The sequence below is a fragment of the Amia ocellicauda genome, chromosome 4 (genome assembly GCF_036373705.1).
Source record: "Amia ocellicauda isolate fAmiCal2 chromosome 4, fAmiCal2.hap1, whole genome shotgun sequence".
In the NCBI taxonomy this organism is placed as follows: domain Eukaryota; kingdom Metazoa; phylum Chordata; class Actinopteri; order Amiiformes; family Amiidae; genus Amia; species Amia ocellicauda.
Genome location: NC_089853.1, coordinates 28116689 through 28142546, shown reverse-complemented (window position 1 = coordinate 28142546; position 25858 = coordinate 28116689). Strand labels below are relative to the sequence as shown.

At 41.4% G+C, this 25858-nt stretch overlaps 2 protein-coding genes across 4 annotated transcripts in view; both read right to left on the bottom strand.

Moving 5' to 3' along the window:
• cpeb1a (cytoplasmic polyadenylation element binding protein 1a) lies at positions 1-11163 on the bottom strand. Of its 2 annotated transcripts, none has more exons than XM_066701714.1 (12): positions 11116-11163; positions 9798-9966; positions 7291-7482; positions 5025-5248; positions 4544-4796; positions 4239-4352; positions 3507-3611; positions 2761-2897; positions 2475-2673; positions 1813-1907; positions 1620-1700; positions 1-1407 (listed from the first exon to the last, which is right to left on the bottom strand). In XM_066701714.1, exons 1-12 carry the CDS (start codon positions 11128-11130, stop codon positions 1297-1299), a joined length of 1695 nt encoding a protein of 564 aa, XP_066557811.1. In that variant the 5' UTR covers positions 11131-11163; the 3' UTR covers positions 1-1296. The 2 variants fall into 2 exon arrangements, with proteins under 2 accessions (XP_066557811.1, XP_066557812.1); XM_066701715.1 differs by having other exon boundaries at positions 3522-3611.
• Positions 11164-11907: 744 nt separating this feature from the next.
• Positions 11908-25858, bottom strand: part of ap3b2 (adaptor related protein complex 3 subunit beta 2) — a 48293-nt gene continuing 34342 nt past the window's right edge. The window contains exons 18-28 of one of the 2 annotated variants that reach the window (XM_066701712.1): positions 21544-21655; positions 21026-21200; positions 20321-20489; positions 19982-20057; positions 19609-19718; positions 18810-19041; positions 18429-18513; positions 18018-18115; positions 17328-17351; positions 16224-16362; positions 11908-15924 (exon numbers count right to left, since the gene is read on the bottom strand). In XM_066701712.1, coding sequence (XP_066557809.1) covers positions 15774-15924; positions 16224-16362; positions 17328-17351; positions 18018-18115; positions 18429-18513; positions 18810-19041; positions 19609-19718; positions 19982-20057; positions 20321-20489; positions 21026-21200; positions 21544-21655 — 1371 coding nt within the window. In that variant the 3' untranslated portion in view covers positions 11908-15773. The remainder of the gene's footprint in view (positions 15925-16223; positions 16363-17327; positions 17352-18017; positions 18116-18428; positions 18514-18809; positions 19042-19608; positions 19719-19981; positions 20058-20320; positions 20490-21025; positions 21201-21543; positions 21656-25858) is intronic. The other variant, XM_066701713.1, reaches the window with a different exon arrangement.

Genomic DNA, 25858 nt, shown 5'->3' with positions numbered 1-25858 from the left:
TAATGCTTTAACACCTTTATTTGTGCCCAACATCAGTAGAACATCATACTCCACATCTGTAGGTAACCGCAGCGAAGTTTGCAGACCACAATGAGGTAGAGACCTTAGAACACTCTAAAAAGCAGCTGGGCTAGGCAACATGGCAACAAGCTCAGCAGGAGAAAAATAAATAAAAGGGGAGAGCGGGGGAGAAAAAAAAAAAAAAAAAATGGTTCTTTGGCACACAGCTTCAGATCAACCTAAAAAGGGAAGGAAAGGAGGGAAGGGAAAAAAAAAAAAAAAAGTGAAACAAAAAGCTGCATTAGGTCAACTCTAGCTCCTAGTACATTCTAGTAAAGGTACAGAGTTCTCTACATTCAACAGTAAACAAGCAACTTCTCAAAAAAAGTCATGCCCATGGTAACGATACCTGCCCTTCTGCTGATGTACAAAAAGAAAAGTGATTAAAAACCACTGTCTACCCCTTTCTGAAGTGCAAATTAAAAAGTGCAACAATTTGATTAAAACTATGTACACATCTCAAAGGTCGATATCCGGTCCAGTTCCAAAATCCGTAAATTCAATCATACGAGTTGAAAAAACAATGATATTCTACCAACAGCCCCAGACACACGCATGGGGGAAGGAAAAAAAAAAAAAAAAATTAAGAGGGTGGGGAAATTAATTTAAAAGCCGCCAGGTAGATCCTTTTCAAATTTTCCCATGTTGTCACGACTTAAAACTGTTGTGTAAAAAGAATTGGTAAAAAACTGCGTAAAAATTTCTGAAATGCGACTGGTTAAATGAAGCCCAACTCTCATCTTCCAAAGTAAAAAACACCAGCTGGCTGCACAGGAAAAAACACAGACCAGATGGGGAAGGGGAAAAAAATGTAAAGGCACTGTATGGCAACTGCCAAAGTGAAAGGCAATGAGACTTGCATTTTTGTTCATAAACATGCAAGGTATGAGAAACAAAAGCTAAACAAAAATATAAGCTTTAAAAAAAAATTAATCAGGAAGGCATTTGAATCAACACCTTCTGAACCCTGGCCTGGATCTCTCTCCAGCTGTGGCGACGAGTCTGGGAACTGCATAATGGGCCCCTGCCACCCAAAAACGTCACTGTGCATAGTGCCATTGTGAACAAGTAAACAGCAAAAAATAGCAAGTGCAATAGTGAACTTTCTACAGTATTTTTTTTTTCTTTTTCTTCTGAAGTCCTCATAGAAATGCCAATCCCAGTCAGGGAGCCAGCACTTGCTCTGCGCTCAGGTTCTGGTGAAGCCTCTGTACGCGGCTGCAGCCGAGCTTCAGCCTAACTGGAGTCGCGGTTCTTCTGGTTGCGCATCAGCGGGCGATGGTTACTGAGGATGTCCATAGAGTGCTGCCAGTGCCAGCAGGAGCGGCAGTAGTACTTGAAGCATGCCTTAGAAACCAATACAATTTGTTAGGGGTGCAGGTAAATCCACTGCCCCTCCTCCACATGCATATTCAACATTTGTTTTCTACAGATGGCTATAGATGCTATCTTGATTAAGGAATTTCATAATGCCAGACATAGTCCACTGCTTGGTTAAAAACACTCACTTCAGTAAAAGCCACTTCCTACAGATCTACTGAACATGTACACTGGTTTACCTGATCTCTACAGAAGAACGGCCCAGGTTGGCGATTGCAGACTTGGCACATTGAATCCTCCAGGTAAGGGTCAATCTGAACCTGCATAGCAAGATGGGAACATTAATACCACTTGGACATGCAATATCCTTCTCAAATCCCAAAAAGCTAAACCATTTGAAGTTGCATATGCAGGGAAGGGATGAATCCTTACCTTCTTTGTGAACTTGGGAGTTTTTATCTCTACAAAGGCTGCACTAACTGCCTTCAGGTAGCTACGCTGGTTGTTGAAAGTAACCCGTCCAGACCCTATAAAATCATACAGAAGAGGGGAAAGGTTACACCTTGAAATAAAGCCACCTGTGCAGCAGTTATAATGGGTGAAACTGCCAAAATATTGCCCATTTAGGGCAGGACTCCAGAGGTGGCAGGAATTGATTAACAGTAGCTACACTGCAAAAACTGACAAAGCAGTCACACAAACACTATTTTGTTTCACTCAAGCAGACCCACCACCCACAAGTCCAGGCGTTCTAGCATTCCTGAAATTTCAGCCCACAGCCCATTTCACATTATAGGAGTTTGTTATTCTCGCCTCCGTGCCCAAGTTGTTTATTTAAACATTCACTATTTTAGATTATGCAAACGGTTTACAGGTCTATATTTTATTTATGCATTTTATTTCGCTGTACGTTTTCCAGTCTGTAAAGCGCTCTGTGGCTACCCTGTGAAGGGCGCTATACAAATTATTGGTTAGAGTTCATTGAAATGTGTTGATCAGACTTCTGTTCAAATGCTAAAAGGCTTGGTAGGGGCAGTTTGAAATGTATGCAGGGGGGTGAAGTACACCTGCTTTGGAGAAATGCAGATCCTTACCAATTGGATATTTGTGCTTGTCTGTATCAATCCCAGCATACATCACTCCACCAAACAAGTCATTCATGATGCTGGCCAGAGCCTCTGCATTGAGCATCCCATGCAGAGCACCGACAAACACCGTCTTACTGGGGTCCAGGCGCTGAGAGGGGCAGCGCACAAAGTTACTGTCCGAGATCACCCAGGGGATCACCTGCACCTGTAGCACACAACAAGGCCAATAAATATTTAAACATGAGAAGACTACAGAAAACCTTGTGAAGCTTATTCCACGAACAGTACTTACATCCTTACAGCGCATCCTGCGGCTGGACATCTTGAAGTAGTACTCGCTCAGGTCATCTGGATTCAGCAGGTCCTGGGTGCAGGCCTGGAGCAGCGCACGCACAGATTTCTCCGACTCAAACACCAGGTACACATATCCTGCCAGCCAGAGAGAGCCCATCAACGCACACCCTCACAGAGCCCTCCCCACTGCACAAGACCGCACAGCCCAAGTACTCTGTGGCAGCCAAGAACAGAAACATTGCTCTTCTCAAAAGGATAGACACTACAGTACAAGTCATTGCAACTACTGAGGAAAGGAAGGGGATATAAAACCCATTCCTATTCCCATGTCCATTTTGCGATAAGTGGGGGTAGGGAAGGGGTGGGGGGGGGGGGGGGGGGGGGAGGGGGGGAGAGAAAGTCATCCTCTTCTGGTTCACAGTCACGGTGGACTATAGGATTTACATTAATTCCACTTTAAATGGAAAGGTTGGGGTAAACGAAGGTTTTAAATCACGGCCCAATCAGCTTGTGCTAAACTGTTTAACCGTTTGTTAGACTTCTCATTTCAAGAAGAGCAAAACGCCAGCCCCTTATATAAAGACCTGAGGAGGATGTAGCAATCATTCAGTGATCCCATTTGAAGTGCGTTTCCATACATCACCTTACTCTAGCTGTGATGGTGCCCACCAGTTCCCCACCAGTGCTCTCAGGCTCCCGCTTCAGTGGCAAATAAGTTTAAATATAGCCTACCCGCTTTATTACCTTTAGGCATATTACCTTTAGGAGGGCAGCGGGGATGCTTGCCATCCTTACCAGGCCACTCCACACTCAGGGGGCCAAAGACTCTGAATGTATTGATCAGGCCAGCTGGGGAAAGAGCATTCACACAAGAGCACCACTTAGCCGACATAACGTACAGGTTGTAAGCAGAATGGTTACAATGTTTTCAGATACAAAGCCAACCAGATGTTCAATGAACCAAAATATAAACTGAACAATTTCAAAGATTTTACAGAGTAAGTTCAAAAGGATAAGTCACTCCCTCAAAAACTTGGCATCTGTAGCAGTGTTGTGACAACTGCACCAAGTTGGCCTTTCGTCCACAGCACAAGGTGCACCTGTGTAATGATCATGCAATTTAAAAATCAGCTTCTTGATATGCCACCCATTAGGGCCAAGAATCCATGCAGAAGAAGCCCTCAAACAAGGATGTACACACAATTAGCAAAGCTTGTGCACATGGAAAATGTCTGGGATTTCATGAAACCAGCACTTTAAATGTTGCCTTTATATTTGTTCAGTATAGATTGAATACTCGGAAGGTAGCGTACATCTGGAGTGTTCAGTTTTGTACAAGGTTAGCGTCAAGAGCATAATCCTAGAGGACTACAGCCATTCGTGATGCAGGCAATGCACTAATCCCTCTGATAAAGACAGTTGCTAAGCCTTACGGAGCACGTTCCATCGTTGGAACAATTAAATAGGCCTGCTCACCTTCAGTAATATCCCAAGGAACACCACCAAGGAAGACCTTGCAGGAATACAGTGGATTTTTGTAGTTTCTTGGGGGAAGCTGTCCACTCCAGGTGAAGGTAGCTTCATTCACAGCTGAGGGGACAAAAACCACAGAATAAGGCAGAAACTGCATTACAAGGAGCATAAAGACCTTCAGTCCCCTATCTGCTACACATTCATGGAATTACACTTGTTAAGTCTCCCTCCATTATTTGTACCCCCTGAAGGCAGAAATTGTATGGATGCACCGGTGGAAGACACCCATACAGTGAAGCAACAGTCACCTGCAGCCTGCCTGTGCAGTCTGGCCTCTCTCTCAATGCTGAAAGGATCATCCTGGGTCTCCAGCAAATCCCAGCTGGGCCACACGGAGGCCCCAGGCCACCGCTTTGACAGACTGGTAGGAGTGGTATTGCTGGGGGGAGTGGCCAAGGAGGATTGGTCCTGGTCCAGACGGGAGCCAATGCCCAGCTTGAGGGGATCCTTTTGCAGGTTTCCCATTAGGAAGGGTAGGGGAGGGGAGATCCTCAGGGTAGACTGCAGAAGAGAGTAAAGACTATAAATCCAGCAAAACCTTAGAAAATCGGACCATTCCCAGGTTAGTTGAAGCAAGTTATTCAAGTTCAATGTAAATTTACATTAAAGTTGGTCCAACAAATCAACCATAGAATTCCTGCTAATGAAAGTCTTATGAAAATACAAATCCTGTGTGTAGAGCTTTGCCAAACAGCAACAGAAATCAGATTAGAAAAATCCATCACTTACAAGCAAGTCACAAAGGTGGTCTGACCCAGAGCTGAAGCCACTTGTTTCAGAGTCCACCGGGCTGCTGGAGCGAGAGTCTAGCAGAGAGCGGGACTCCAGGCGCGTGTTCCTGGGAGCCATGCCTGGAAACCTATCCAGGAAGTCTGTACCAATGGGATCCAGGGATGGAAAGCCAAGAGGTTTCCCCAGAATGTTGCTGAGGGGGCTGCTCAGCATGCCCAACACTGGGGGGAGAAAGTGTGAAAGCTGCAATGCTGGTAAAATAAAAAGGCATCTGCAGTTCCCAAATGCAATTGTTCCAACAATTTATTCAGGAAGACTTGCGATCCAGAAAGTTAGTGTGCAGTAGACCCGCACCAGAAATTCACTGGGTGCAGGTCAGTTTTGCCACCACAGCTAGGCCACTGGGATAATCCAGACATGCAATACAATCTCAGCATATAACAATGTCAAGTATTTGCTGCAAGTTTGTCACCAGCCTGTGTGCAGCCTTGCTTTAGCTGATCTAAGCCTGCGTTGTCAAGGAAAAGTCCCACCCTAGTATGGCAGCCACCTAGCTCTTGGCAATCAAGCCATTTCCCACCAGAGGCCCAGCTGTTGAAGCAGTTAAACATACAAGTCTAGTCTTAAAATCAACTATATCAAAGCACTAAATGCATACATCTTCATGGTTGGTTTAATTATTCCAATTAAATATGCATTTTACTTTCTCAATGGCATAAGCAGCAATAATCACCCTTTCTGCAAGTGTAGGATGCTATAGTATAGAAACCTGGCAAAGAGCAAGTAGTATGACTGAAAGATTACAGTCTCACCAGAAACTAGAAATTGGCTTGGCATGTTGCCTTTTCAAAGAGCAAAGAACAAACTTTACCCTGGAAGCAGATGGTCACTTGCCATCTATGGGCTTTTTAAGGCTAAAAATCAGAAGTATTGCTCAGGTTATCAAGCCACCAAGAACTGGATTTGAATAGATTCACGTAGAGAACGCTGAGCTGAAGCCAGACACTACTTACGGGAATGCAGGGGAATTCTGAAAGCATATGAAGACCAACATCACACAAGATTTTTGAACAAACCGGCTATTGTCCACTTTTCAAATGGCACATTTAAAATTCACATTCTAGAAGACTATAACCAAGCGGATTGTACAGAGCTAAAAGGGTCAAGGCCTACAGGAATTCCTGCTGTACGACAATTACTTCCCATAATACTTCAGTGACAATACCAAAATATATGGACCCTTACAAGTACCTTATTTTATCAAGCATTATGGGCATTTAAGTGTAAAGGTTAGTTAAGAGGTTTAAGCTCTAGAAGAAAGTTTATTGTAATGCAGGACAAAGCAGGGCCCGTCATGTTGCTGCCAAAGATATAGCCTCAATTCTAATGCTGGAATCAGTCTGAGCAAAGGAGGGGATTTGGCAATGCCATTTTGTGCGAGAAGGTTAAAGCAGTAGAAGGGGGAGGTTATTAGTCTAAACTGAAACTAAAGGACTTTATACACAAATTAATGTCCTTTTGGATTTTAATTAAGAGGGAAAAGGGTATTTACTAAACTGATAATTTGCATTAAATTTAAAATTAGCAATGTCACTGGTCCTGATGAGATTCTCTGAGCAAGTGATCACTAGTAAGCATAGGACCCAACACTGGAGTCAGGGCCACTTTCAGAGACCACTAGAGAGCAAGACTCATTGAGGAGAGCATCTTTTACAAAATGCACAAACTAAAAGCAGAAGGAAATTTAATACAAATGTGGAACAAAGCTACTAAAACATACTGTATATAGATTTAGCATTGTGCTTATGCCCATTGCAGTCAAAACCAGCAGGTACTGGAGTACCCCATGACAAGATACTGCTAAAACCTTCCAGAAGGTAAAAAGGGGTTTCAAAACAGAAAAGGAAAAACAAAGCCGAGATGCTGAACAGTCTCGATTCTGGGAACTTGCCGTCCAGGCCGAGTTCTTTCTAGAAAGAATGTCACGCACAGAAATAGGTCTGTCGATGCAAATCTCTGCACATCCCACACCAGCTGCCCGTGAGCGCACCAGAACTCCGGCCAATCGGCTGTTGCCGAATTCTAAACGCTACACTGATAATTCTTAAATCATTTCACAGACATCTGCCATGCAATGTAAACAAAACACTGCTCCCACCCTCGCTCCCTGGAGATCACCCCTTGAATTCTACCTTAAGCAGAAACAACCAGTCACAACCCTGTAACAGAAAATGTCCCATTAACCACAAGATACTGTACTTACTGGAGGGGGTGCTGGTCGGGGCAGAGCTTTCGCTGTCCTGGTTGCTCCAGGGGCGGTCCCACCCAGACAGACTGAGGGACTGAAGGCCTAAACCCAGGTCATTAACATCAGGCAGGACCCGAGAGGATTCCGGTGTAGTGCTGGGGAAAAGCATCCTGCTACCAACTGCAGACACGTCACAGTCCTGCAGGTCTGTGGAGAGAATAGCGTTCAAGCACACTGCACCAGCTTGAGAAGTTTTAAGCAGGGAAGAAATACAAATTCAATCCTATTTGAGAAATCCGCAGGCAGCTACTCTCAGGTCTGCCAAAAACTAGAGTAGCTAACCTGCGACTGTGCCTGGTGTGGCTGCCATGCAGCTCCGTCTGCATCACTGACCCACCTAACATGTGACCCGGGTGCTGATGCACTCACACTCTCCTGCTAATGACATCACCCCCCTCCTTTCAACCGGCAAGAGCACGCAATACAAATGAAATTCCTTAAATTTCACTCCCGGAACCAGGCAGCATTCGGAGGCTACAGCTCTGTCTAGCCTACTTTCCAGTCTGTGTGGAGCTGAAGCCGCCGCTGCAGGGTGGTAAATAAAGGAAGAAATCCCTGCTGTATTGTGCTGGCTACAGCCTGCCAGCGACACAGGCAGGCAGACAGCAGCAGCTGACTGATCAGAAGTTGGAAAACAAGCTATTTGCACCGCCAGCTCCCAATCGCTCTTCAGAGCTGGACACTCTCCAATCGCTAGCTACAGTCCTGATTCAGCAATTCTCAGAGAGGGAGGGAGAGAGAAGAAATTAATTGTGCTAGCATAATCGTTTTGCTTCAACCTGGATGTCATTGCCTGACACTGCATTGTTTACCATACATTATATACAACCTTCAGGAGTACAGATACTGTACAACTTACTATTAAACATGTGCTGACCCACTAGTCTTATGCACAATGACAAAGCCAGGGCTGAACCCGATCAGAGACCCCAATACCAGGTTGCAAATGTCAGCTTCTAAGAAAATTCCTGGAAGCATTTTAAAAATTCAGATTGTTCCTACAAAAGGCACACCAAAAGCAACACCCTACCACAGAATTAAGGGCAAGGGTAAAACTTTAAAAGCTATACACCATTAACCCTAAAACATGGCTTAACCTGGAAAGGAGGGTTTTAAACAAAATTACTATATTTTGCATTTGCAAAGCATTGCAAGTGACTCAATGTTTGGAATACTAACGGTTCACAAGAACAAAAGCAAATGTATGCCTGAAAGTAGATTTAAAAATCAATTGTGCATGGAATTAAACATTTTCAAATGTATTGCTTAAAACTGACAATCAGTTTCTGAACACAGTGCAAGATTTGACAATGGCTGGGTCTCCTCCCCTTATAGGAAATCCACAACAGCTTCACGAGAAATCAATTCCTAGCAAGAAGTGGAAAGTGAAATTAAGGATTCAAGGTTTGGTTCTCGGCTCAGCTGGAAGCTGGTTGCTTTCTCTTGGACCAGTTACAGTAACAGCAGTTGCTGCAGGCAAGGCAGCGCAGCATGAATCAGCTGTAATAGGTGGCTATCAAAGAAAGCTTTTATTTTAGGGTGCCAGCCAAAACTGCCATTTTGACACAAATAACTGAAAACTAACAAGTTCAAAGATAACTAGATTATACAAGTACTTTTGAAAGACATTGGAGGGGAAAGGAGATTTTACCACTGTCAGAAAGCCATCCTTCCTTTTGAGATCTTTCAAATTAAAAATGCACAAAACCATGGAGGAAAAATGAAAAGCGGTTTGAAATCTCTCAGTTCAACTTAAAATGGTCTGAACCTTGGAATAAACCAATGAGAATTTTATCTCAATTCAAACAAAAAAGTTGTACTGGCAGAAGCCAATACTGAAGTTGGTAGCTTAATATTCATGTAAATCATATTCTGGAAAATCTGACATCTTGATTTAGGCCTTGCCTACATGTAACTCAATTAAAACTTCACAATGCCTCTTTAAATGGTTTCTAGGCCCTTTGAATTTAAATGCATAGGTTTGGAGTGTCCAAGTATTTTGCAGGATTGTGAGCATCGATTTTAAGTTTTAGGTTGAAATTGACAAATAGTGGATTTAAAGATCACTGGCAGGAGAAAACTATTGAAAATTCATGAACATTTGTATAGAAACCACACAGACATTGCGAAGAATGGAAATTCCCCAAATAACCCATCAAAGGCTTGCAATCAGAATCTTTTAGACCTCTACACAAAATCCATAAAGGGGTTGCAAGTTATTAACTTGTGGGGTAGCCTCTTATTTTCCCCAAAAGACACGGGCTTGCTGGCTACTGCTGATGAATGATTATATGTATGCATTTCAAAATGATTTAAATTTGACCCATTTAAAGGCAATTGAAAGGAAGCAAAGGGAACCTTTACTAGTAAAATGTAATCGATATATAGATACAGATCTATATACATAGTATAAGCCCTCCACCCCATCCTAACAATCTACAATAGCACAGAGGGAAGTTTACCAGAGAGATTGTCACGTTTCCCCTTGGTAATCGGTGTAGTGCACACCCCAGTGAAATCCAGCGAGTTCCCCAGCATGGTGTTCATTCTGCGGAAGATATCCGCATTACTGCAGGTAGACAAGGCCGGGGCGTCGGAGTCCCAGTGGTCATGGACTCGAAGATCATCCTTCTGTGGAAGCCAAGAGCAAAAGGACTGCAATGACCAGTGCAAAACGGGTTAAGGGATGCTACAAAGTAAGGCATTAGAGTTTAATAAGCGAAACCTCGCACTTTTGGAAAATACCAAACTGTAAAAGGCTCATCTTGAAGGAGAAACCGCACAACACTATTCAGTGACGTGTTGCCATTAAAAACTCATTTGCATTAAGGCAGCGAGATCACAAGCCCAGACCCGCCGCACAGCACAGACGCCATTTACACCGGCACGGGCTCCACGTGGCGAGGGCCGGTTTCATTCCGATACTCGCCTGCAAGAGGACGGTCACCCTCAGCCCGAAAACACACCGTAACACGTCGGTGCGTCACAAATCAATTCGCACCGAAGCCCCCTCGGTACTTACGTGCAGCCCGGCCGCTACACCCGCAGCCAAGGCGCGACTCCAGTCAGGCGACCGGAGCGCTTTTTGGGCTCACAATATTAACATTTACGGCAGTGCGTTGGGTTCAAACGGAAGAGTGGAAGAAGATGTACTTTAAAGAAAAAAGAAAAAACGTTGCAAATAAAAACATTGCATGTGCAAAACTGCTTTCGGCGATACAAACCTAGAAAGATGTTATCCCAAAAGGTCAAGTCTAACCTATTGGGTAAGAATTAAGCTTGCACTCGGACCCGAGTCGAAGCACTACTAGACTATATACATTTTGAAAAGACGGCAAATCTGAGTTCTAAATCCCAGATGCAGCGGCGATTTCAACCCCGGCGATGGCAGCCTGTATTGGGCACTCATGTGCGCGTTGTAGCCGAGGTGTGGGAAGTGGTTACAATTGTGCAGGAGCGATAGGCCGAACAGCGACTAGAAACACAGCGGCTGGGCTCGGGCTCGGGCTCGGGCTCCCCATTACCCACACACAGCAATGAACCCCCGTCACAATTCAGCCTTCAGCTCATTAGAACTTACGCTCCACGAGACGAATTAGTGCAGATTTGTTACTATAAAAATAAATAAAAGTTAAATATTGGCAGCAATGCGAGGGCTTGTTTTTTAAGCACACATGACGATCCCTCTCCTGTGATGCAAAAATCGCCCCCAAACGACACTCGCCAAACAAAAACAAACTAACGAAACTTCAACACTGGTCCAAGGGGTTGCACACTTACCAAAGAAAAAGCCATGCTAAAAATAGTTTCGAGGAGGAGAAGCAACAAAGACACGTTTAAAACAACACTTGCCTCAACCGAGTGACTTCTACTTATACCCTACACGTTCAAATAGGGCGACATGATTGACCCATGTGCGTCACCTGACGTCTGCAAATTAACAGGGGGAGGACGGGACTATAGTTTAACACAGGCAGTCTGCGACGGGTCGCCATTGTGTTGTGTACACCATCCTACCAATACGACAAATACGTTCAATGTCATATTAGTTAATTAAAAATGTTTACAAATAATGCTGACGTCATTCCTTACTGTGCATTAAATAAACGAGTAGAGCATTTGCTCACACAATAAACCATGTTCTGCTTCTTCTTATGTGTGTTATGCATGCATTTATACAGATATACATGCGTGTATTTGAGGATGTGGTAAAGAATTGTACTGACGGACAGTGCATATAAAGCAACGTAGAGTAGGCTATTAAATGATGTCATGCCAGTATGTGCGCTAATAATGGAAGGAAACAGGGGTGATAACATTAATAACCCTTACTAATGTTATTAAAGGATTAGACACGGTTCTTCAAAGGGGAAGCATCAGAAACACTGTCTAAAGTAAAGGAGTTATTTGCACCACTTGGAACGGCGCATCATAGCTCGCGTTCTCGAAGCGCAGATTTCCGCAGATCTGCGCAGATCTGCACAATCGCACCGATGCCATTGGTGGAGCCGCGCCACCACAATTCTGAAGTCACGTATAGAGGAAAAACAGACACACACACACAAACACGACTGGCTGTTGCGTCATCAGCTTTTATTGATAGTGTTCTCATTTTTTGTATAATAAATAAAGCTGTCATTTTCAAACAATACGTCATATTTCACAACCAAATAGGAAGAAAGGGGTAGACTGATACCCAACACAGCGTTTGTCAGCGAGTGTACTGTAAGGTGCACAGCACACACTGAATAAATAAATCAGGCCTACGTGAAACCGACAGAACGAGTAAAGGCCAGTGTTTGCATCTCTCATTAGAAACATTATTTTGAAAAAGCAGGCATTTCTCAGTTTTTAATAATAGTGTCTGATCTGAGTTTTCTGCAGATAATCACTGTGCCCCCAAAACGACAGCACCACAAATAGCAGCAAATATTTACCAATCATACACGTATATTCACTATGGACACAGGGCTAAATATACGCTTTAGAACTTGATTTTTCAAGATGTATTTCTTTCATCCATTTCCTTCTTGCAGACTTCAAATATTGCTTTTATCTTACCATCACAATATGCATTACATGGTTAACAGAACTATTTAAAAGGCCACAACGTTATACATTTTAAAACAAGGTTAAAACATGGAAGACGGTGTAGCTGTAAAGTAACAAAAGAAATATTAAAAGACCAACCAGTCCTCTGGGGGTAATTCTGACATAGAGACAATGTCCTAAAGTGTAGTGTCCAGCAATATATATATTTAATTCTTTATTTTGAGACTACCTTGTTTTATAATAGACATGAAATTAGAGAAAACATAAGTGTGCATACACGTTAACCCCAGATACTTTCCCAGAATTTGAACATCTGGCCACCAGAGGGTACCATTTCAATCACTGGTATAGGACACTTCACCCAGAGCTTTCCTGGAGAGAAACTGTGCAGTCAACTCTACAGGCAAACTTACAGATCTGACAGTTACGCAACCTTACATGCAGAGGACGAAATGTCAGAGGAAATCTCGCAGAGTGATCCAGGATTGTCTAAGCAGGGCTTTACCTGCACAGCATTTTAAATCTGATACCATGTGTTACAATTTGGAAGTTGTATGCTATGGAATGCATGAATAAACCTTGAACAAGACATTTCAACATCAACTGTCATTGAAAAAATAAAATAAAAGACAGCACATATATGCTGCTCTAAATTAAATCTTTGCTATAATAGCGATTATAAACCAAATACACGTCTTTTGTGGCTAACTGGAAAATAAGATATAGCATCAAAAAAACAAAACATACAATAAGACAAGTGAAAACAAAACATTTTTTAGCAGATGTTTTAAATAAAAATATGAACAAAATTGTAATGACAAATTAAAATATGAAAAACATGAGACCCGAATGCATCTGAGTAATCTATACATTCTCATACACTGGAATAGCATGAACGAGCTTTAAAAAGATTACTATTTACTGTATCTGGCTTCAGAAATCATGCTTTAGAAGGCGTTGCAACACCTGTAGGATTACTATACAACATTTACATCAAATATATACTATACTATTAGTAGTTATGATTTTTGTCTGTAATGAAGGATTTCTTTATAAACAGGGTTCATCATGTAAATAGTCAACAGGGACGTCAGATTCAAAACATTACTGGGAACATCTTAAGAACAGGACATATGTTCTATAACCATTATGATTTAGATGGTAGCGACTTAGGTAGAAAGAGTCAAATAAAGTATTTTTAGTATTTTTTTTTTCACACAAAGAATACAAAATAATGAAATTCATAATATGTAATCAGCACATTTGACACTTTTGAAAGCTGTCATTCCAGAGAAGACCAAAAATGAGACATTAACATGAACATTTGCGAGTGAGAGTAATATAATCTACAAAACTGACAGAGATTAAATTAAAACACATTCAGAAGGCCTAACAAAAATGGTAACAAAACAATTGTTACTGAAAAAAAAATACTCCTGTTGTATTGTAAACATGCTTCCAGAATAATCCAAAACTGTTAAACCTTTTGGAGATTAAAAAGAAGGTTTGTGATACCAGTCTATCCCTAAAATAATTACACTAGAGGCCACATGCTACATTCACGCTAGGCAGAAATGAAGTGGTTACCATAAATAACTTTTAAAGTCATTACACTATGCAGCTAACCTCTCCTTCAGCCCCTCAGTTAATGGAAAATATATCCAAAAAGATTTGATCCAGCACATAGTTTTGCTAGGGAAGAAAAAGCTGAGGTAATTATAGCTATCTGAACTGTAGTACATCAACGATTGTCAGAATAGGGTCCCAATGCAAAACACTCCCTTCAGAAGCTTATGCAAACCCACCTTATCATTTTGCCCCAAGTTGTCTGTTTTTGATTTCTTTACCGAAAGAACATTGTGTTGGAAAGCAATGCACTGGCATTGTATACAGCAAAATAAAGCAGAGAAGCAGAAATCTCTCACTTGTAAATTACTGACGCTCCAGTTCTCACAAATGAAAAATACATATAGGATTTGAGCTAAGTTTAACATATTAACCCATTTTGCATTTTTGTTCTCATTCAAGCATTTTTAAGAAACAATGACAGAGCACTAGCGCACTGAAAATGCATACAAATTCACAATTCACAAATTCTCTGCTGATTGGGTCTTGAAAATAAAATAATTTTTAGTCTTTTGTACAGAACGTCTTACCTCACATTGACACACTGAGTAGCAGTAATTGTATCAATATATTTTCCTCCTCAGTCTTTTCCAAGATGTAATATATAGGTGAAGAAACAAATTAATTTCTTCATTTCTGTGTTTTGCTTTGCTGTCTTGATGTCATATTCCTGATTGGTGCTTAATTATCAAGGGTTAAATATAAAGTTCCCAATATTTTTTACCTTCCAGTTTCATATATCCAAATCAAATTACATCAGGTGGCAATGGAGGACTGATACAGATCATCCTCCTCTGATCTCTCCTCCTGGCCTGATTCTCCTCACCCCCTGTGAATGCTTTTAAGCTACAGAGCCCTGGATGTCTCTGTTTATCTGGAGCAATTTCTGTCTAGCACAGCTGGGGGTCTGTTCACTGGAGACTGCTGTACTCAACACAGAAAAATAAGAGGAGCTAAGAAACCTATTTTGTATTCCTTTGAGGTCCCTTCACATTATTACCACTCCAGCCCTGACTCACACTAGATATTCTCCAGAAAAACACAGATGTGGTTTTGTGTGGACTGTCTACTTTGCCTGTCCTGACACCTTCATCACTGAGATATATATACAGAATCGGGCAGGACTTAAAGAGCAGCAATACTGTTATGTAAGTTATGTCTTTGAGAGAATGGTAAACCTTGGACTTTCATTCTGTAGGTTACTATTATGTTGAAAATGATTGAAGAAGTGTCAGGTCCCTTTGGTACCAATGCATTGGTTTGGTGGACTGCCAACACTCAGGACAGCCAATTAAAATGGAGGAATTATTGTCTATCTCTACATCAGACAAGAGATCAAAATCAAAATCAATAGTGATTTCCTATCAAATCAATCAACAGCAGTAATCAACATCGTACCTAGCAAGGACAAAGTGTGTCTAATTAACACATTGTAATTAGGATCTTGACAAAGTGGGGCATATATAATGTTTTGCCCAGCCTTAAATACCACTTGCCAAATAGGATAAAGGGCAGGTGTGGGTGGCTTGCAGGCTAATGTTGTCACAAATTGTCAATGACTTCTAATGATTTCAAATAAATTTAAAATGTGGCCAATGAGTTTCATAGGTTTAATTGGGAAATGCCTACAAAAAAGAAGTTCAGATGAGCTGAAGGAGAGGACAGGGAAAGGAACAGGAGTGACTATGGTCATTACAGGAGACTGGTGCAGTCCAGAGAGAAATGGAAAGGGGGTATTATAGCTAAGAGTTGGTTGTCCATCACTGTGACAGCGCTTGAAGAATGTCCTTCACCAGCATAGTGCCAATCAGCATCTTCTCACAGTTCACTGTCAGTTGAGCTGCCATGTCCTCTTTCATCAGCACGGTGACCAGCACCAGACTACCGCTGGTCACAGTCTTTGCAGCAAATCTGGAAAGAAGACGTAAAGATGTGAGGGTGAGAGTGCATCTAGAGTATGTGCTGTTTGACACAGTCTATCTGAGTGAAAACTGGAAAATTAGATCAACTTGTGTCTTGCACTCTTACACTCTTTTCTTGATAAAGGTAACTTTCCCTGATGAATGTCAGGGGTTGAGCTTTCATACATGTAAAATGTGCTCCCTATTTAAAGTAGGAATAAAAAGATTCAATCTGGTTGGAGACTATGGAGAAACTGAAATAAATGACAACATTCTGTACATTATACACTTGCATAGTTTCTTGCTCACCTGAACTCCTTGTCTGACCCACAGGGCACTCGGCTGAGGTTGGCAGCAGAGGCTACTCTCTGGACTATAACGTGGTCACTCTGGCACTTCTCCCCCATGGTCAGCTTCTCTGTGATCTCATTCATTCCCATCAGCTGACCTGCAGAGCAAAGGAACTGCAGTCAAACCAAAGCCACTATCTGAACCGTACATTCCCTGCATTGCCAGGAGAGCTTTAGGCCAACATGTGGTCTTTATTACTACAGGTGTGTCTACAGTACTAATGATGTTGTTGGGTTGACTAACACAAAACAATAAGGATATTTTTTTTTATGATTTTTTTAAACAAAAGTATCCTATGTGTCTAAAGAGTATGGAGCACCTGGAAACATTTAAATCATATTATTCAAATCAGAATCCAACAGTTTGTGGACTAGCAGTCATCGTATCATTATCTAAGAATTATCTACCTTTCTTCTCAACAAATGTCACATGTTCCCAAGCTGCAACTGAACCCAGGTAGAAAAAGCTCTGCTAAAGCAGCTTCATTTGGGAGTGTGCCCAGTAATACTTACAGATTTTAATACACCACGTTTACTCAACAGACCACACAGAGCCATTATAAGCAGGAACCTTAACAACAGTCTACACTAACATTTTAATTACATACAGAATTCCAGAACCACAAATGTTTGGAGGAACATAGATAAGATCCACTCCAGTAACAGGAACAGGTGTAATTATTTAAGGTATTTTCATATCAAATATCAAAGAGGTGCCTTGTTTTCAGGAACTCAAGTGCAGTGTGAATAGCAAACCTAATGACTTTGTAGCATTCCAGTTCAAACAGGTACAATTCCAGTGAGTTGGAAGGTTTAACACACAGGATTAGTGGCTTATGGGGCAATCAGTCTCTTTATCTATATATGGTAGTGAGAAATGCTTTGTTGCAGGGCAATATGCTTGACATTCAGTGAGGAGTAAATGCACAGTACATAGAAATCAATGCACTAAGTCTGCAGGTTCAGCTAAAAGCCACGGGACACACTAGGGAGAAGTTGGTAGGGAAGTTAGGTAGGTGGCACATGGACAACTGAGGGAAACAAATCTATCAGAGAAACTTACCCGTATTCGACCGTAATAGCTTCTCTATGGGAGTTGATAAAATACAGAGAAAGAATGCAGGATATGACACAGGTTTAACTGGAACATCGAGCTCTTCAATTTAAGCACTAGACGTTTTGCCAAACTCTTGCTTACAAAGCTAAGACAAATCTGAGATGAAAGATTCACATGATCTGTCTGCTGTTGCTTGTGCTATCTCAATGCAGGAACCCTGCCTGAAATTAATTACACTGTTCATATGGTAAAATACAACTGGATTATCAGCTTTTTGACCCCATCGTAATGTAGCCATAAAAATACTAAAAATACTAAATTACTGTTGAATAAACTATTATAGTCTATACTACCATCCTGAAATAGGTAGGGGAAACAAAGGTTGCATTCAAATGATTTTGTATAAGCAGGTGAGGGTTAAGTTTGAAAGACTCCTCGATTTATTGCTCGAAGCTGACAGATGCTTAAGGGTTGTAATTACACAACTGTAGCTAAGAAGATTCCAGAGAGTTACTCCTGTTCCATCCAATTCTTACAGTGCTGTATTCTTCGTGTGTTTAGGGGGGTGGGGGGCAGATTTTAAAATTGAATACTTTTTTTCCAACCCCTGGCATGTTTTTAAAGGGACACAGGCCTTTTGTGAAGCCAAGTCATTGAGGTTTCAGATTTTGTCATTTTACAGCCCGTTTCACCCACCTTGTTCCTTTTTAAACTCGTTCTCACTCATGAAAACTGGCATCATGAGCTCCCCCACCGGTGGCTGAATAGACACGAAGAACTTCCGTGTGTGAGTACTGCAAGGACAGAACAGAAGACATTGATATACAGTTAACTATATATAAACATATAATTTAGCTAATGGTAGAAATATATGATGCTTATGTTATCCATATGCCAGAACTGAACCATTTTCGTATATATTTTAAAAACAGCGGGTAGGTTTTAAATGTATTTAAGTCCATAATCCATATTAATTTTATATATTGAAAATATATGGTAGAACCTTAACCCACATTTCGAACTTGTTTTGAAGTTGTGTATTTGGTTGCAGATACAGGAGAAACACGCATACAGGCAGCAATCACAAGACTGTATCAGTGGCCTCACCAGAGCTGGAAGTTGGCCGTCTGTGTGGAATCGCAGAAATCAATCCCCATGACCACTGTCACGGTATCTCCTGGAGCCAAAACCTCTGGAAAAATAAGATCAGTGTCATACAAAACACATGTATAGAGGTCTCCGAGAGAAAACATTGCACTCCAGCTTGCTTTGCTCAATATTATTTTGTCAGTTTTTCTTTGTGTGTGCAATATATTCTTATATTTGTACATATACTATTCTCTTCAGTCATGTTGTATTTGGCACTTTCCTCATAATCATAACCTAAGTTTTGAAAAACAAACTAAACCATGTCCGTTGTAGATGTCTGAACAAATGCTTCCAGAGTGTGTGTGGGGTGGAGGGCTCTGGGACTCTAGTGCCACTGACCGATCTCAGGGAATTCTTTGATCCTCATCCCCGACACAAGCTTGGGCTCCTGGATGTGAACGTTCTTGGCTTCAGAGTCGGTGTTGTTGGTGAACTGGATCTGGACGGCGATCATGTGCGGGTCAGGGCTGAAGGGCTGTCGGCTGAAGCAGTACTCCACAGACAAGCCCTCCCCCGTGATGCGGTGGAGCAACTCATATGTCTTCATGGTGCTGAAGGTGGGACTGATTGTCTGTAGAGGACAGTGGCGGACACCAGGACACATCATCACACACAGCACACCCGTATGACAGCACACTGATGTAAGCCACTTGTAGTACTAATAAGAGACTAAAAGGACTAAAAAAGTGTCTGTAACATCACAGTTGAATCTATGCTCATAGCAGGCAGTTTAATTCATGTCTGTGGTGGGCAGCAGATAACAATGTCAAAATGCTTTAGGTGTTTTCTTTTAGGTATGAAAAGCATTATCAATTCTAGTCCAATCTTGCAGGGTCTCACCCCTCCAAAGAGGAGAACTCCACAACAAGAGATGCTGTTAAATGTGTTTATCACCAAATTAATCTAAAACCCTTATTGGCTCATTTGTCAGCTATGTTTTGTCACAGATGCTAATGTAAAGTATTCCACCTCATTATATCTGAGCTGATGAAGTGATTTTCAGGGGAGAAAAGCACCATTACGCAGAGCTGTAATTATTCACTCTTCTCCTTCCTAGGGCACTGTATTTCCTGCTAACGTTAGAATAATATGCTCTTCCTCACCCTGATATTCAAACATTAGGTAATTGTGCACTTACTGTTGGGGACAGAGCAGTGTCAGTGAGGGACAGTCCTTCCAAGTCTGTGACCAGGCTGTTGGACACAAGGTTGTTGACGGGAGTAACCTGAGGAGATGGCGTGGGGATAACTACACACACAGGATAAAACAAAGAGGAGAAACTGTATTAGCAGGAGGTCCAACAGCTTCCGTTAAAAAAAAACATGGAGAACACAAAGCTCAATACATTAGAAAGACAGCACAGGGGAAACATTTACATTTAAATATTTAAATATGAATGCAGATTTTTGGACAAATAAAAACACATTTATACATAGTTGATTTCTTCATTGTAGTGCAATTCTTTGTGACCGTACCATTCACTACATGTATAGGAGAAATAATACACTTACAGTCATCCAAATCCAAGAGGGATATTTCCTGTTTTTCTTTTCTGGGCTCTTTTGGAGCTGGTTTGGAGATGGAGACCTGGAAGATGATTATATGCCATAGCAAAATGTTAGTTAGAGAGGTAAGTACTGAATAAAGCATGGTAAGCTTAAATTTAATTTGCTAATTTAACAATTTTTCCATACAGCTGAACACCAGTCACAATACAATAAGGGCCAGTAAAATAAAACAGTAATTTATAAAGACGTGTGTTTTTACATTAATAAATCTTGCCAGGCTATAAAAGCATACACACAGGGCCAGCAGGGGTCACTGCATGTTTCGTATACTCAGAGCCTCACCTTTTTCTTCTTTTTGGTGTCTGTGTCAGACTCTGACTCCTCTTCAGATTCCGACTCTGAGGAGCTGCTCTCTGAGGAGCTTTCCTCGTCTTCCTCAGAGGAGGACTCTGAGCTGCCTTGGGCCTCCTTCTTCTTCTCAGTCTTTTTCTCCTCTCCTCCACTCTGCTCGCTGCATGACATAAAAGGTCATTTCAACCAATGTGTTGGTAGGGTTGAATGTATTTTGAGAAGAAAGTGAGCTTTAGACGTATGGTGGCCAAGGCTGTGCTTTGTTTGGTTTGACAAGCATCATTTTTGTTTTTTCATTGGAAAGATCACAAATAGAGGCAGAAAATATACATATATATAATTGTAAACAAAATGCACAAGGCTTAACTTTTCATTATTTATACATGGGGCAAACTAATATAAAAAACTATGAAAGCTTTTGTAAAAAAAAAATGTTTACCTAACAATGCTTTCATTTCTATGGTGCAAAATCATCAAAAAAGTTAGCAGTCCCAATCTGAAAAAGCTTTAAGCATTTTCACAGGAAGGCCATTAGAAGAGGTGTGTTTCCCTCACAATAATGAAACTATTTTTTATATTTAACTAACAAGAAACTAAGACTTGAAGCCTACTTCATATTATTCATACACTTATTCATCTGTATCTGAAAGAGATGCATGGAAATATTTTAGGGTGGTGCTAACGGCAAAGTCTCACCTCTCTGCACTCTCTTGAATGATTTTCTTAGCTTTGCTCTTATCACTTTTCTTCTTTTTCTTCTTCTCCTTCTCCGATTCGGATTCCTGCTCGCTCTCCTCGCTCTCAGATCCCGAGCCGCTCTCCTCAGTGCCACTCCCGCTCCCGTTCTCAGACTCGCTGCCCATCTCAGACTCTGCAAGGGAGTCACACTGATAAGTGGGGCAGAGACTGTACAGATTCTCAGTCAGCTCCCTGAGTACACCAAGCTTCACTGTTCAACAGACATGGTTGTCTGCTACACTGACTTCTTAACTTACTTGATAGCTTGTCTTTCCCAGCACCAGGGGATCCCTGAGCTGTTCACAGTAACTGGCTTCAGTACTCAGCTAACCAAGTATGCTAGTGTGATTCGATAGCATCTTATAAAATAGATTTGATGGGCAATATTTACATGGGCAAGATAGCTCAAACTGCTCCCAAAGGCTGTTAAACTATACCGCCCACTGTGACACAGAAAGCAATGCAGGACTGGTTACCGCTGTCTGCAGATTCAGTAGGCCCAGACTCCCCCTCCGAATCAGAGTAGAATGGTTTCTCCACCTTCTCTTTTCGCTTCTCGCGACTGCTACATTTAGTCCATTCAGGAACCTGCAGGGGGGACAAGATGTTTTTATATTCCAGAGACCAAAAACCAGGCAAAGAAAATAAAAATAAACAGACACATATAATAATGGCCATGAACATGTCACCTTAAATAATCAGCTTCACTTTGCAGATTTCACCTTCCAAATACTTCTTCACTGTCACAAATGGTCATTTCCCAGTAAAAGGTGAGATGAACCATTTGAAGATGAACAGGTTAAGTTTAAATTTTTCATTTAAAAATGAGAAAATAATAACTTAAAGTAATGAAATGGGTTCTTTCTTGGCTCGGAGGTTTGTGACAGAGAAGTCATAACAAAGTTATTATTAATATGAAGTTATCATGTTATGAATATGCAGAAACAGCGTTGCCATTGTTTCATTCCATGACAGAAGATACAAATGGAAGGCAAAAAAGCTAGTAAGATATTAAAGGTGAAGATTTCATGACCCCTCCTGTATTTTCTCAGTGCAGTTCTACCGAAAATACTGCTTCCATGAAATATATTTAATGTTTTCTTACTTACTTTGTTTTTCATTTTTTTCTAGAATTTTAATAGTCTATGTCAGACATAAAGGAAAATGCCACTGCTATAAATCATTTATCAAATGATATTCCACTATATACTGTAGCAACCATGTAGCAAAGTCCCTGTGGTATACATGAGGTGTTAAATCAAATCATTTGCTGTTGCCTTATAAATACTGTATTAGTTTGTATATATTTGTGGAAGAAACAGAACAATGTAGTTGCAAGAAAACAATAAATACCTTCAAGGAATATTTGAAGTAGAGGATGGTACTTCATTTTCAGCACAATGTACTCTATACTGAACTACTGATCTATATACAGTATAGTTACTACACGAGTTGTCAACACATTTGGTTATGGCTATGGTTACAAGCTCTGAGAAGCTTGCCATTTCAGTCACTGGCTGACTCACTGTGGCTAATTTCAGGAGCCTTGCATGCAGCGGTATATCCAACTGAATGGGAAAGAAAAGAATGGCATGGAGGTGAGATGGATTTTAGCTAGGACACTTAAAGTAGGCAACTGTTTAGCAGATCCACTGCCGGTAATGCAGCAGAGATCCCCACCAAGCTAGACAGACATACTGTACTTGTTAACAATGACACAAAGGCAACAATATCAGCCCCAAGCTAGGTGACTGAATTGATAAGTCTTATAAGGATTACCTTGCAACCTGTCTCCTGGTGGTTCATTTTCAGATAATTGTCTCATAAAAAGCTCCTATATTTGTACATTCTTAGCATTGTATTTTCCCCCCCATAATCTCTGTTGTTGTTTTTCCCCCTAGAGCAGCACAATAGAGCTGGAATACATAAAGACACCAAATGGATTCCGAATGAAGGCAAGGTCTGCAAAACAACACACTGACACCGTGTTCTCCACACTCCTATAAAAGCAATTACTGCAAGACCTTCTTCATTATCTGGAGTATTGAAGACACAAGGCACTCACACTCAGAGCAAACATGACAGGAAAATATGAGTTTAAACTTAAATAAAATTCTAAAGCAACCAAGCTTCATTGATGTTTTCAAAAAGAAGTAAAAACAGAATTGGGTCCTATACTCTAATATTGAAAACGATTAAATGAAGTTCGAGTAAACAAGCTAATATTGACATTTCAGTTTCTAAAACCAGCCTGTTTTGGTCAGCAGTTATGGCCTCTAATCTGTAAATTAAGAATGCTTTCACATGAACAGCTCCAAAAAAAATAAATGAAAACAAAACCAAACGTTCAAACAACAAAAACAAGCAGACTGCCTCTGGGTGGTAGTATCATGATTAATTAGTCCTCTGATGGAATTTTGATGTGAACATTGTTGTTGTTTGTAACACAGAACCTTCTCTATCCTCTTGAAATGTGCTCTTGATTCTGTCAGCTTTAATTATAGCTCTTTCCCAGGCCTGAATGTCAGTTGTGAGCTGACTAACACTTATACAAGTGTGCAACTATTTGCTTTTTCCATGGTGCCATCTGCTTATGACTCTTGTTGACTCAATGGATCATCGTGCTTGTTTTTGTTTTCCTGTTCAAAACCATGCAGTACCAATACGGCAGTACACTGTATAGACTAATCTCAGGGCCTTTCTGTCCCTCCACCACCTTAAGAGTGGAGAACAGAGAAAAACGCCACACAGCAGACTGCACTCAAAAGGGCACCTCTCGCCAGTCTCCTAGCAAGCCGATCCGCCCCTCACTTGGAGAAATGACTTCCTCTAGCTGTGAACCAGGGCAAAGAGAAACACGGTCAGAGGAGTGGCACCAGGCAGGCTAGCGCACTGTGAGAGACAGATGGCACAGTGCTTCGGCAACAGATTTCTGACGGTGAACCTGCGCTGCTGCAGACATCTGCTGAAGCCATGAGTGAGATAAACCAAAATAAAAACACAAGGATGGAGAAAATCAAATATGCATATTAAGATTGAAAATGTAGTCTCATTTATGAAATGCCACATGGAATGCAAAGCCCAGATGGAGTTGGTTTTACTTTTACATCTTGCTTTTCTCATGTGTCATTTTCAGACAGGTTATAATCATACAGATGAGAGGATTTTTCTGGAGGCGGTGTCCTATAGTGGACTCAGCTGAATAGTTTAGTGAGAGAACTGGTAGTAAGTGTTGGCATGGACAGGCAAAGGCCTTGGGGTAGAATCATAAGAACATGGTTCACTTAGGAATTAGACCAAATCTTCTGGGACTAGCCGTATCCAATCTATACTTCCTCACCTATCATAAGCATAACAATACTCTCAAAATTTGCAATTAACTCCCCTAAAATAGACTAAAGTAGAATTATCAAGGGAGATGCAGCTCATTTAGATACACCTACATTCTTTTCATGATCTACTCCCAATTTGAATTCCCAGTCCTTGTCAGGCAAATTCATTCGTTCTGAGATTCAATTTACACTGTACCATATATTAACACTGTGTTATATTGTATTATGGGTACATTAATTATTGTTCTGCACCTCATAAAAGAAGAAAAAAATAAAATAAATAAATATATATATATATATACAGTGAGGGAAAAAAAGTATTTGATCCCCTGCTGATTTTGTACGTTTGCCCACTGACAAGGAAATGATCAGTCTATAATTTTAATGGTAAGTGTATTTTAACAATGAGAGATAGAATAACAACAACAAAATCCAGAAAAACGCATTTCAAAAAAGTTATAAATTGATTTGCATGTTAATGAGGGAAATAAGTATTTGACCCCTTCGACTTAGTACTTGGTGGCAAAACCCTTGTTGGCAATCACAGAGGTCAGACGTTTCTTGTAGTTGGCCACCAGGTTTGCACACATCTCAGGAGGGATTTTGTCCCACTCCTCTTTGCATATCCTCTCCAAGTCATGAAGGTTTCGAGGCTGACGTTTGGCAACTCAAACCTTCAGCTCCCTCCACAGATTTTCTATGGGATTAAGGTCTGGAGACTGGCTAGGCCACTCCAGGACCTTAATGTGCTTCTTCTTGAGCCACTCCTTTGTTGCCTTGGCTGTGTGTTTTGGGTCATTGTCATGCTGGAATACCCATCCACGACCCATTTTCAATGCCCTGGCTGAGGGAAGGAGGTTCTCACCCAAGATTTGATGGTACATGGCCCCGTCCATCGTCCCTTTGATGCGGTGCAGTTGTCCTGTCCCCTTAGCAGAAAAACACCCCCAAAGCATAATGTTTCCACCTCCATGTTTGACGGTGGGGATGGTGTTCTTGGGGTCATTCCTCCTCCTCCAAACACGGCGAGTTGAGTTGATGCCAAAGAGCTCGATTTTGGTCTCATTTGACCACAACACTTTCACCCAGTTCTCCTCTGAATCATTCAGATGTTCATTGGCAAACTTCAGACGGGCCTGTACATGTGCTTTCTTGAGCAGGGGGGCCTTGCGGGCGCTGCAGGATTTCAGTCCTTCACAGCGTAGTGTGTAACCAATTGTTTTCTTGGTGACTATGGTCCCAGCTGCCTTGAGATCATTAATAAGATCCTCCCGTGTAGTTCTGGGCTGATTCCTCACCGTTCTCATGATCATTGAAACTCCACGAGGTGAGATCTTGCATGGAGCCCCAGAGCGAGGGAGACTGACAGTTATTTTGTGTTTCTTCCATTTGCGATTAATCGCACCAACTGTTGTCACTTTCTCACCAAGCTGCTTGGCGATGGTCTTGTAGCCCATTC